Source organism: Petromyzon marinus, chromosome 72 (genome assembly GCF_048934315.1).
Source record: "Petromyzon marinus isolate PM22_M1 ecotype Great Lakes invasive population chromosome 72, UKy_Petmar_22M1.pri1.0, whole genome shotgun sequence".
Taxonomy (NCBI): domain Eukaryota; kingdom Metazoa; phylum Chordata; class Hyperoartia; order Petromyzontiformes; family Petromyzontidae; genus Petromyzon; species Petromyzon marinus.
Window position 1 is genome coordinate 7,501,826 of NC_133738.1, and position 14,575 is coordinate 7,516,400.

At 47.8% G+C, this 14,575-nt stretch overlaps 1 protein-coding gene across 1 annotated transcript in view; it reads left to right on the forward strand.

The window, feature by feature from the left end:
* The window catches only part of LOC116957319 (uncharacterized), a 42,257-nt gene extending 28,049 nt beyond the window's left edge, over window positions 1–14,208 (forward strand). Inside the window, exon 5 of the mRNA XM_032979398.2 lies at window positions 830–14,208. Within this exon, the coding sequence (XP_032835289.2) occupies window positions 830–1,488 (659 nt within the window). The 3' untranslated portion in view covers window positions 1,489–14,208. The remainder of the gene's footprint in view (window positions 1–829) is intronic.
* Window positions 14,209–14,575: the final 367 nt, after the last annotated feature.

Consider the following 14,575-nt stretch of genomic DNA (forward strand, 5'->3'; position numbering starts at 1 on the left):
GCAATGTACGGTGTAGACAGGTAACCCGTGCATTGTCCCTTTCTCGCTGTGGCTGGATTTATCTCTGTGTCTCTCACGTTATATCCCCCTGTATCTCTCTCCCTCTCTCTGTGTCTTTGTATCTCTATCTCTCTCTCTGTCTCTATCTCTCTCCTTTTTTCTTTATCAGTATAACTTTGGATCGCGAGTAACTTGGTCTGCGAGTGTTTTGCAAGACGGGCAAAAATTTTAATTAAATATTAATTTGATAAATGAGCGTGGTTCTTGCAATACGAGGTGTGTGTATAGACGATTTGTACTGCCGAGCGTCACGTGATCACAACTGATATACGAGTTGCTTTGATATACGAGTGCTTTGGATTACCAACACGTTTCCGGAACGGATTATATTCGCAATCCAATGTTTTACTGTAGTCTCTATCTCTCTCTCCATATCGCTCTGTGTCAGTATCTCTCTCTATATATTCCCCTCTCTCTATGTGTGTATCTCTGTCCCTTTCTCTCTGCAGCTCTCTCCCATTATCTCTGTATATATATCTCCATCGTCTGTGCCTGTATCTCTCTCTGCATCTCCACATCTCCGTTCCCCGTCTCTTTCAATCTCTCTGTCTCTCTAATCCGCCAACGGCAATAAACATCGACTCAAACGATGGTCCAAATCACTTCCAGCTCGCACCGCCAAACCTCTGAGCCCCCTCGCTCTCACCATCACCTCTCACTCACTCACTCACCACCATCACCTGTGTCTCTCTTATCCCTCACCCGACCCCTACAAAAATCCACCACCCACTCCCTCCCGAAACACCCTCCATCTAAAACCCCATCAAAGGTCTCTCCAACATCATCGGCATGATCGTCTTCATCTCGGCCAGCGGAGGCGACCCGCAGAAAGGTGATCCCAAGAAGGGTCTGCACCCCTACGGGTGGTCCTTCTACTCCGGGGCTCTGTCCTTCCTCCTAGCCGAGGCGTCCGGGGTGCTCGCAGCTCACGCCTACATCGCTCAGCACCGCTCCCAATCTCAATATCAGCAAGAGCAGCAGCATCAGCATCAGCAGCAGGAGCAGGAGCAGAACCACATGCATCAGCACCTGCATCAGCAGCAGCTACAGCGTCAGCATCACCAGCATCAGCAGCAGAATCAGCAGAATAATAATCATCATCATTATCACCATCTGCAGCAGCAGAATCAGAACCACAATCAAGCGCATCAGTTGCAGAATCAAATCGTGCTGCCGTACCACCACCACTTGCATCAGCAGCAGTATCAGCATCAGCAGCAGCGTCAACAACAACCGCCACCACCGCCGGCACTGCCACCACAACCGCTTCATCAGCAGCCGCAGCTGTATCCAGATTCCCTGCTTCAACTGCAGCAGCAGCAGTTGCTTCAGACGCGGCTGCGTCAGGAGCAGCAGCAGCAGGTAGTGGAGGGCAACACGGAGGAAGTGAGCGCGGTGATGACCAACAGACGGACAACGCCTGTGTAATGCACGCGCACACACGTGTATACACACACACCTGAACACTCACACCTGTATACACACACCTGTATACATACACCTGAACACTCTCACACCTGAACACACTCACACACGTTTATACATACACATCTGTATGCACACACATCTGAACACTTACACCTGAACACTTACGCCTGAACACACTCACACACGTTTATACACACACACCTGAACACACTCACATACGTTTATACACACACACCTGAACACACTCACACACGTTTATACACACACCTGTATAAACACACACCTGAACACACACACGTGTATACACACACTTGTATACACTCACACACGTTTATACACACACCTGAACACACTCACACACGTTTATACACACACGTGTATACACACACCTGTATACACTCACACACGTTTATACACACACACGTGTATACAAAATCCGCCATTCGCCACTAAGTGACAGGGCGCCTGTGCCAGGCGAGGTGCACTTTGAGACCAAGTGAAGTGTTGAAGGCTCGCTGACACGAGGTTACGGGACAGACCCAGCAGGTGCCATGGGTTGAATGACTGAGATGATTGGTAGAAGCACCAGCTGCATCCGCTACTGTGCCAACTTGCTGCATTTTAGCCGCCCGGCGCTCCACCCATTGTTTTAAGTGTTGGTCACTGATGGAATTATGCCCAGATCTTTCAAGGATTTGTGAACTCCTCACACAATCCAGCCTGATTAAACCAAGAATGGATCGTAGGCAAGCCAACCTGAATGTTTCTAATCGGCGCAGATGTTCCATCAGAGGGGTCCACGTTTCACACTCAAAGAGAAGGGAGATCATGAATGTGGCCGAGAAGACCCGGAGCTTCGTTTGGAGCGACAGACCAGGTAGCTTCCACACATCATTACTCAGGTGATGAAAAGATAATGATCCCCGACTGATTAAGAGTGAGACATCTGCTGTCAAACCGAAGCTGGTCATCAGCACATTCCCCAGGTATGGGGAACTCTCCACTCTCCACAACTGCTCCATCACCAATGGGGAGCTGAGAGGGGGGGTGGGGGGTGGTGTTTGGAGGCACACAATACCTAGACAGGTGCTTAGTGTTCGTGGGGCTGATGGTAAGACCTCACCTCTTAGTGGCACACTCAGCAGCAGCGCCTCCAACTCCTCCTCTGAGAGAGCGGCAATCACTAGATCATCAGCATATGTAACATGGTTGACCAATAGGGAGCCATCCCTCAACCGCACTCGGGCATTAATCAGCATTCCATTGTATCTGTACCACATGGAAATTCCTCCAGTACAACAATGGGAAGATTCTCGAACTATGTGGTCAAAGATGATGTTGAGTAACGTCGGGACCAAAGGACATCCCTGTCGCACCCCAAGGTGAACATGGAGTAGCTTCACCAAGACCTGTCCACCATAATAAAGGCCCTTAATGAGTGTGAACAGAAAATCAGGGACTCCAAAAGCACGAAGAACAGCCCAGAGTCCTGGCATGTTCATTGTATCATGGGCCTTGACCAGATCAATCAAGCACAGCTGTAGGTCTTGTAGGAATTCCCTACACAGAGAATATGGCATCTGTGCAGTTCTGCCCTGGTCGAAACCCACAGTGGGGCTCCACAAGCCCCTCCTCAGCGTGCCTGGCAAGGCGATGTTGAATAATCCTTGCCAGTACCTTTCCCGGCACACTGAGAAGAGAGATGCCTGTAGTTGTTACAATCTGTACGGTCCCCCCTCTCCTGGTAGTCCCCTGTCTTAAAGAGGAGAGACCACCATGGCATCCTTCCAATCCTACAGAATCCGTCCTGTGGTCCAGACAATTGTGATGATGTAACGTAGGGCAGTCTGCACACATATGCCACCTTCCCTCAGCATTTCGCTTGGGAAGTCGTCTCTGTGTATTTGGATCGCCCCCTCGCAATTCCTCCACAGATGGCACCTCAGCTAACCACTCAGGAGAGGTGTCTACTTCTGCCAATATTTGAGGCACGGCAGCCTCTCTCCCACAACGACAGTCCGAACATTCCACGTGGCCAATCGCAGTGTTCTCCTGTTCCTGGAGCCACCCTGAAAAGGGCGAATGGGGGGGGGGGGTCAGTCTGGCTCTGCCAGATGGAGTTTAGCCTGAAGGTGTCATAAACGCCTACGCCCCTGGTGTCTAGCACGAGCTTATTTCGGTGTTTCCACCGTGGAGCTTTGTAGAAAAGGTGCCAGACGCTCGTACACACTCGTCTAGCTACGTACACACTGCCCACTCACACCATCACGGCCCACATACACACACAGCCTGCACGACACTGTCCACACTGTAGTTCACTACACGCTATGCTATACAAGCCCACATGCACCACAGAATACAGTACACAAACGCTTCAGTACAGCACGATATTGAAAACTGTCCAGTAATCTACACGAGGCCGTATCGCACACGACTCGTGTGGAGTACTTTACAACGTAAGAATGCACACAACAACAACCGCCATTCGTCACTAAGTGGCGGTGACGTCACCACGACTCTTGTGCCAGGCCATGTGCACCTTGAGGCCACGTGAAATATCGAACGCCCACTGGCAGGAGGTCACGGGGCAGACCCAGGTGTCACGGGTCGACTGACATACACAAACACACGCACATCGACACACAGACAGGACACAAATAATACACAGATACTGTACACAGACGAACGTGTTGAGTCACATGGCACTCGTACGAAAAAAAATGGGCGCCAAAATCAAAACGTTCAACAAAGAGAAACGTTCAACAATCATTGCCGCTCTAATAATGGACACGAATAAACATTTAGATACATACAGCTACAGATAAAGATCCCCCTGTATAGCCCACAACAGACTGCGAGCACCTACCTTCACACATACCACCACCACCACAGAGAGCACCACCACACAACACCACCACCAAATGCACATATCACCATACACGGCTCCACCACACACACACCTGAACATACACACGTGTATTCACACACACACACGTGTAACACACGTGTATCCACCTCACACACGCACACACACACACACCTGTACACATACCACACACTCGTGTAACGCACCTGTACACAAACACGTGTGTACACACGCACCTGTGGAACACACGTGTACACACCCGTACCAACAAAGACGAAAAACACCTGTGTTATGAACACGTACTCACCTATACAAAGACAAGATCCCCCGTATAGCCTTAACAGACTGTTGGGGCAAGTGCTGTTAGCGAGCACCTATGAAGGCCGGAACGGCACACGAGGAGGTCGGGGACCAGCACCACGCCCGGCCTCCTTTGTCTCCCCAGGAGCGATGTTTACTACACACCACACCAGGTACTCATTTGAGGCTGCGTCGACCTAGGGGGAGGCCCAGGACCGGTTCAGATAATCGTCACTGGTGTTGGCCGTGGGTGGGAATCGAACTTGGGTCACTGGATTCGTAACCACTATGTACACATACCTGAACACACATGAACACACCTGAACACACCTGAACACACATACACCCGTGTATATACACACACACATATCTGTATAACGCACTTGTACACACACACCCACACATACACGTGTGTAACGCACGTGTAAACACACACACACCTACATACAAAGACAAAGATCCCCCGTATAGCCTTAACAGACTGTAGGGGCAAGTGCTGTTAGCGAGCACCTATGAAGGCCGGAATGGTACACGAGGGGGTGAGTGGCCAGCACCACGCCCGACCGCCTTAGTCTCCCCAGTGGTAATGTTTTTATCCACCGCACCAGGTACTCATTTGAGGCTGAGCCGACCTAGGGGAGGCCCAGGACCGGTTCAGATAATCGTCACTGGTGTTGGCCGTGAGCGGGAATCGAACCCGGGTCGCCAGGTTCATAACGCAGTGTAGCGCTAACCGCTACACTACCGCTCCCCACACATGTACACACACACTCGTACCTGTGTAACGCACGTGTACACACACACACCTAGATACACACGTGCACACACCCTGATTAACAACTCTCTAGGATAATTTTAGCATGCCAACCGTCATCATGAGGGGCGAGCTGAGACCAAGGCTATTGTGGCTTTCAATGGGGGCGGTGCGGGGGTGGGAGGGGTCTTTGTATGGACGCAGCGATTAGTGGAATGGCAGCCACCAACACCTTATTATAGATGACAAGCCGATGGTCGTAGGCAGGCCGATGGTGGACTGTTTTCGGATCGTTCGAGAATCTGTGACAACCCCTTGCGCAATCCAAGCCTGATTTTAAAACTCCCCAAGGGTGGGTCGTGGATGCAGGGCCAGCCCCTGAATGTCTCAAAATGGCGCAGGTTTCCATTTTGAAAAGGTAGGGCGGGTGGCTACTCCCTACTCTTCACAAGCGTAGTGGATGACCATGACCCGAGAAGCACCAGCAGTAGCAGCGTTACGCAGCTGACGGAAAAGATAATAATTCCGCTCGGACTGATTTCGGAGCGTGATCTCCACTGCTAAGATGGAGCTGCTCTATAAAGCACACCTGGCCTTGGGGGGGGGAGGGGGAGGTGTTACGGAAAACGTATCCCACTCTCTCCACAACTTGGCTCCATCGCGAATGGGGCAGTGGAATTGGTGTGGGTGGTGGGGGTATTTGGATGACGGCAGACAATTACCCAAAGGCAGGTACTTGGCATTGGTTATGTTTTTTGTGTGTTGGACTGATGGTAAGGCCCCAGCTGTTAGTGGCATGATCCAAGCAAGGTCTCTCATTCCCACCAGCATGGTCAGAAATCGCCACATCATCAGGACACACCGTGTGTATATTTATATATACAGGGACTACTCGACTTATGAACATTCGACTTACAAACTTACAGAGATACAAACACCTGTCCGTATGTCCGGTTGGTTGTTCGGACCGAGAGTTCGTAAGCTCAACCGCCACACAAGCGATGGTGGCGGTGGCATCTCCATCTGCAGAACGTGAAGAAACAGTCGCATCTGCATCAGCAGACCATGAATCACAAGTGCCATTTAAATCTCCAGGATATTGTAGAACTGTTAAAGGCATTTCCCGTGTTTAGTGTACATGCCGTATAAATTGTTTGGAATCGACATGAGTAAAGTTGAGACTTACAAACGAATCGACTTACGAACAGGCCTCTGGAACTTAACACGTTCGTAAGTAGAAGAGTCCCTGTATCTATATTTTGTTTGCTGTAGCCTACACACTTGTATGCACACCTGCATACTGATACTGTACACACGTCCACATGTACATGTTTGCGTAGACCTCACACACGCAACTATTTACACGTAAACTATTTTACACACGCGCGTAGGCCCTATGCAAACCTACGCACAGCCACTTATACGTTGCACACATCATATATACGTACAAACACGCCTGTGTATGCATCTACGCACACGTAGACACACACCTGTGCACACGTATACACACGTATGCACACACGTATACACACACCTATGCACACACCTGTGTACACACCTATCCACACACGTGCGCACACACCTGTGTTCAACATTAGACATGTGTAAACTAGCGCACCCTATACACACCGCTATGTACACGTGTACACACCCATGCACATGTACACAAAAACATATCTACACATCTTTGCATACGTAGATACACCTGTGAATACATAGATACACCTGTGTACACCTCTATGCACACATATATATCCTGTGCACACCTTTACACACCTATATACTCGCGTGTACACATCTATGCACACGTATATATAAATACCCCGTGTACACCTATACACACGTATATATTAATACCCCGTATACACCTATGCACACCTGTGTACACCTGTGTACACACACCCCACACACCCCTGTGAACATATAGCCGTGTATAGGTTTTTGTAACTCCTGTGCATACTCACTATCCTTACCCCACCACAATACCACTTATCCCTGCCCCACCAGACCAACCCTCCAATCACTTATTTAACAACACCTGTGGAAGGGTCGTGTAACTCGTTCCCTCATTCACTCCCTCACTCATTCGCTTGCTCATTCGCTCCCCCATTCATTCACTCACGCAACTCACCACTCGATGCAATAATTCACTCATTCGCTCCCTCATTCATTCACCCACTCACTTAACTCATCACTCGATGCAATCATTAATTCATTCACTCATCCATCCACTCACCTATGAATTAACTCACTCATTTAACTCGCCACTTTATGCAATAATTCACTCACTTATTTACTCACTCGATAATTTAACTCACCACTCGATGCAATAATTAATTCCCTCACTCATTCCTTCACTCACCCATGCATTAACTCACTCATTTAACTCACCACTTGATGCAATAATTAATTCACTCACTCACTCATTCCTTCACTTATTCACCTTTCCATTACATTCGCTCATCCCATTAAACTCGTTCCTTGGCTCCTTCATACGATTCGCGCATTCATTCATTCATCCATTCGCCCACTCGGGCCAATAGTCGACTCCCTATATTCATGCTGATTTCTCAGCAATCGGTTGGTTTTCGAGAAAAAACAAAGCAATTGCCGGGCTGTGCAACTAGTCGCGAGCAGTTGCGCGTGTTTGTGTGGTTGCCGTTGCAAGGCGTCCGAAGCGACCTTTCTTCAAATCTCACATGCGCCATAATCCCAACCCCCCTCACTCCCATCTCTGCACGAAGAGGATGGTCACCCGACATCAGTGGAGACTTAACCTAGTGTATGTTAATAAACAAATACATATGTGAATGAAAAGAAAAGTCCTTAACGTTTAAACTCACCCACCCATTCACCCAACTACTCATTCACCCACCCACTTATCCACCCACTCATCCGCCCACCCACCCACTCATCCGCCCACCCACCCACTCATCTGCCCACCCACCCACTCATCCGCCCACCCACCCACCCACTCATCTGCCCACCCACCCACCCACTCAACCCAATTCCCACTTATCCACCCACCCATTCACCCACCCAGTCGTCCATCCACCCACTCATCTAAACACTCACTCATCCACCCACCCACTCATCCACCCACTCACCCACCCACTCATTCACCCACCCACCCACTCATTCACCCACCCACTCATCCACCCACCCACTCATCCAACCACCCACTCATCAACCCACCCACTCATCCACCCACCCACTCATCCACCCACCCACTCATCAACCCACCCACTCATTCACCCACCTACCCACTCATAAACCCACCCACTCATCCAAACACCCAATCATCCATCAACTCGTGCACTCTTTCACCCACCGAGAATTAGTAGGGCCATTGTGCCGTAAATAATATCGCCTGTTAATAAAAATAAAGGGGAAAATTGTATTTATTTCACAGCCGCACACGCACGCGCGAGTGTTCTTATCATCGACGAACAGTCGCTAGCGCTATCTTTCTTTTAGTGTTTGTTGTTTGTAGTGTTGTTGTGTTGTGCTGTGCGCCGCTTCCGACGCTTGTAAAGACCCCTGGTTTGCTCGAAGATTGCGGTGGCCCAAAAGCATTGCGATGACGGCGATTTCAGGAGTTGTGAGATGATGATGACGATGATGTCCATGATGTTGAGATCAGAGCGAAAACAAAACGTATGTGCTGCGGACGATTGCTCGGTCAGTTTAACACGTCAGTAGTAGTATCAGTCATAGTAGTAGTCTTAGGCAGTAGTAGTTCGGAGCTTTCGCGATTAATATTATCTGTAATAGATGTGTTTGTTGTTTGGAGTTAGAGATCGCGTCAAATATAATGAAATAGTCGTTAAACCCGCCACCACCTCCTATACAGGAGAGCGTGGGTTCGATCCCGACCCTGACGATGTCTGCTGCTGTATACAGGAGGTCGTGGGTTCCATCGTGACCCTGACAACGCCTGCTGCTGTATATTGAGAGTCTGCACGTTAACTACCTTGCCTGATATACAGGAGGTCGTGGGTTCCATCGTGACCCTGACGACGCCTGCTGTTGTATATTGAGAGTCCGCATCTCTCTCTCTCTCTCTCCGTGGTCGTGTGGTCCTCCTGGGTTTCCCCCTCCACGTTTAGAATCGACGTCACCACGCTTTTTTAGAGAGTTAGTTGGCTGCTGCTATATATTTTCCACACGGTGATGATGATGATGAGCCACTTTGTTGAGCTGCTATCATTGATGATGGCCAAGTCGCGTCTGAAAAATAGCTACATTGCAGCTAAGTGGGGCCTTACACCTGGAAAAATGAAAATAGTTTAGTTTAAGTATGGGTATCCATGGGGGTATCTGGACCTCTGTGGGTCTCGATGAGTCTTTGTGGGTCTTTATGGGTCTGTAAAAACATGCGTTCAGAGTATCTGACAAGCCACTTCGTTTGTGATAGCCAGGATAGCTTGCCTGAAAGAGAGCTACACATGCAGTAGATCAGTTGGGGCACTTAAACGTGGTAAAATAAATGCCCGTTGTAAGGTTAACTCTCCAACACACTGAACTAAGTAACCTAATTGTGCCTGTGGTGAACATGCAAACTCTGATCATTACATATGCATTGTCTTTGTAACTGATTGGCCTAGTCACGTCGGTGGAAAAAATAATAGATTACGACGTTTTCGATCGCAACACAAGCAATCGTCATCAGGTGGGACAACCACAGCAAGAAACAACTGCTGAAGGTAGGCGAGAGATCTGCCGTGGCACGAGGTTATAGAGTAGGCCTCGGCAGTAGGGGGGGAGAGGGGGCGGGGCAGGAAGTGGACCCCGCAGCAGGTGTTATCGCAATAAAACAGGAGTGTTAAGATGTGCAAAGCAAGGCCGTAAATATATTACTATTATTAATTTAATATATTGGGGGGAGGGGGGACACATCCCCCCCCCCCCACAATATTCAAATATGCTCAAAATGTCCACCCCCCAAAAAAAATATTACTATAAAATAGATTTCTGTTTATATGATTGTGGTTATGGTTGTAGTTTATTAATCCCTAATCTCCGCCATTACATACAATGAAACAAGAAATGGTAAAAAAGTAAAAACAGAGCAATGTAATACAATACACTATTAGACATCATTGCAAAAAAATCTATGTTATGTGTTAGTGAATTTTTTTTTGTATTATAGGCAGGAAATTCGTTTTCAAATTTAGACATTTTTTTTTAGGGGGGGAGAACCCCCAGACCCCCCGGAAGATTTGGTCCCCCCCCAATGTTGACTCCATGGCTACGGCCTTGGTGCAAAGACTCAAATAGATACCCAAAATTGCAAGGCATTATCAAACACATCATACTTATGGCTGAATCGTGCAAACAAACAATTGCTCTGATAACAATATATAATAATATATGCTGCATTGTTTTTTTTGGAACTGATTGGCCTATACCAGAGACAGCATCAGCCTTCTTTATAGCCTTGTCTCACTACCAGTGTCACACCCAGTGAACGGCAAATGTTAACAGTACAAAGACAATGCACGGATCGGGGCATTTAAATCTCAGAGTGATCAGCTATATCATGGGATACTGGATGTTTTTGCCAGTATTTAAAGTATTAAAAATAAGAATAGGTTTTATACCCCTTTCTGGAAATGAAACAGGGGATGTGTTAAGATGTTCAAACAGCAAATATATACAGTACCCAGTATTGCGAGAAATCAAGTACTTCATTAGCCACACAGATTAGTTGTGGTGAACGTGAAAACAACCTCTGATAGCGTGAGTTTCTCACGCAGTAGGGCTTTCACCACCCACGTTATCCATAATAGAGGTTTTTGGGTTAGGGGCCGTCCATAAATGACGTCACACACCTAGGAGGGGGGGTCAGACATTTGTGACGATGTGTGACGATGGAGAGGGGGGGGGTTGAGAAATGTGACGTCACATCAAAATGCGCAACTTTAAATAAATATGGGCAACACGTTCTACTTAATTAAATAGACTTTTTAATAAATGTTTTCTCCTACAACATCAGAGTACAGCGCGACATTAAATACGCACTACAATGACAATTGTTTAAAGCGATTTGAAGCATGTTTTATATTTTTGGGGGGGGGGCAGAGCTTTGTGACGTAATATTTGAGGGGGGGGTCTGACTTTTTGTGACGCCGTGTGGCGAGGGGGGGGGGTCAACAATCGTCCAAAATAGCGTGACGTCATTTATGGACGGCGACCTTATATCGCGTAATATTTCAATGTGTCTCGTTAAACCCACCACCACTCGACACGGCCAATTCGTGAAGGGTTTGTCACGTCAACAAAACCTGGCCAATTCGTGACTCCAACTCTGGCTGGCTGTCCGATGATGGTTGTTGTGAAACCTCACGATACTCGAATTGTAAATGTTGTCGTGGGTTTAGTCTCCAACACACAACCGGTTTAGTGCTGAACGAGTATACTACACTATACACTACACTATATGCTACACTGTAATTTAAAATGTTGTAGTGGGTTTACTCTCCAACACAAAACTGGTTTGGTCCTGACCGCATACACTACAATATGCACTGCACTTTACAATACACTATACACTACAATATACACGGCAGTGTACACTACTATACACTACACTATAATTGTTAATGTTCTAGTGGGTTTAGTCTCAAACACACAACCAGATTATTGCTGAAATAGTACACTGCACTATACACTACACTATACACTACGCTATACACGACACAATACACTGCACTATACACTACACTATAGACAAAACTGTACACTACACTGAACACTAAACTATACAGAACACTATACACTACAGTGTACACTACACTATAATTGTAAATGTTCTAGTGGGTTTACTCTCCAACACACAACTGGTTAGTGCTGCACTGGTAACGAATTGTCCACGTTTTGTTTACATTACGAACCCTTCACTAATTGGCCGTGTCGAGTGGTGGCAGGTTTCAAGACACCTTTACATTGACGCAATCGAACCCAACAAAGAGCCTCTTTTTTCTGAAAATATGACTGACTGTGTGTTGGTGGTGGTGATGGCGGTGTTTAACGACACAACGTTGTCTAGCTACTTGCGATCAAACCCCAAACAAACCAACCAGCCTCTATTCGGATAGCTCGGTTGTCTTTTCCTTCCTCCATCGTGGACTCATTCGCGCTTTTGACTCATTCGCTCTCGGTCAGTCAGTCGCTCGCTCGGTCGCTCGATGTACATACACGTCCATATATTGTGTATAAATCACTCGCTCATTCGTTCACTCATTCCTCCATTCATTCATTGACTCATTTCCACCAATCCTAGCCGTGGGTGTTTGATATGCCCTTCCCCACGTGTCTCCCCACGTGTCTCTCACCATGTCTCCCCCGGTGATTCCCCCCCCCCCCCGCCGTGTCTCCCCCCCGTGTCCCACCCTCACGTGCCTCCCCCCATGTCTCCCCCCATGTCTCCCCCTGTGTGCCCCCCGCAGAATCACAAATACACTCATAAACTCGCACACGCACATAGAGTCACCAAGAGTCCCATACACTCACATAGAGGCCAGTAGAATCACATAGAGACCCATCGACTGACAAAGAGCCCATCTGACTCTCACATAGAACTATCGAATCAAACAGAGAAACGCATATATTTCCATACAGATCCGTATATTCACATAAGAGACCCATGGACTCACTCAGACACCCGTAGAAAAAAATAGACCCATAGATTCATACAGACACGTAAAAATTCACTCAGTCGCATAGACTCATACAAATACCCATAGATTAAAACAGAGACCTGAATACTCCCACAGAGATGTGCAGACTCACACAGCGACGTGCAGACTCACAAGGCGACTCATAAATTCACACAGAGATTTGTAGACTCACACAGAGACTTTTAGCCACACACAGATACCCTAAACTCACACAGACTCATAGCCTCATACAGAGACATGTAGCCTCACACAAAAGAGACCCGTAGACTCATACAGAAAGCCGTAGACTCACACAGAGATCAATAGACTCACATGAGAGACCAATAGACTCACACAGAGATCCATAGACTCACACAGAGATCCATAGACTAAAAAAGAGACTTATTGAATCACACAGAGACCCATAGCCTCATACAGTCACGCAGAAACTCACACAGAGATCCATAGACTCACATAGAGCCCCGTAGACTCACGCAGAGACCCATAGACTCACACAGAGATCCATATACTCAATCAGAGACCCAGAGACTCACACAGAGACCCGTAGACTCACCAGAGACCCGAAGACTCACGCAGAGACCAATAGACTCACATATAGACCCATAGACTCACACAGAGCTCAGAAACTCACACGGAGAACCATGTCTTGAAATATCTCCCCATGTCTCCCTGTCTCTCCCTGTGTCTGACTCCGTATGTCTTGGAATATCTTCCCATGTCTCCATGTGTCTCCCCATATGTTGAGATATCTCCCTATGTCTATCCGTGTCTGTCTCCCGATGTCTAAGAATATATTCGCATGCATTTTGCCGTGTCTCCCAATAACTTGGAATATCTCAACCCATGGATCCCCGTATCTGTCTCCCCATATCTCAGAATATCTCCCCGTGTCTCCCCATGTCTACCCGTGTCTCCCTCCATCTCCCCATATCTCGGAATATCTCCCACTGTCTCCCCGTGTCTGACTCCACGCTTTTCCCCCATACCTAAAATGTCCCAAGTTTCCCCCACCTCACGAGCCATCTGCCCGCGTCTCCCGGCGTCTCCCCGTGTCCCCGCATGGGCTGCTGGTCTCTGCCGACGAGTCCAATGTGGCAATAAAAAGCTGGTGAACCAAACACGTGGTGGCTTGCGGTCGTTGTATATCGCCGCTAATGGAAACACTCATTCACTCACTCACTCGCTCGTCCACTCACTCACTCGCTCAATCACTCACTCACACACTCACTGACTCACAAACAAACTCGCCTATTCACTGACTCAATCAATCACCCACTTGCTCACCCACTCACTCACCCACTCAAACACTCAATCATTCACTCAACCACTCACTGACTCACCAACTCAATCGCCAACTCATTGATTCACTGACCAACTCACTCACTCAATCAATCACCCACTCAGTTTAACACGTAGGCTTTCGCGACCAATAATATTCATAATAAAGGTTTTTGGGTTAGACCGTGTTATTTATAAATGTGTCGT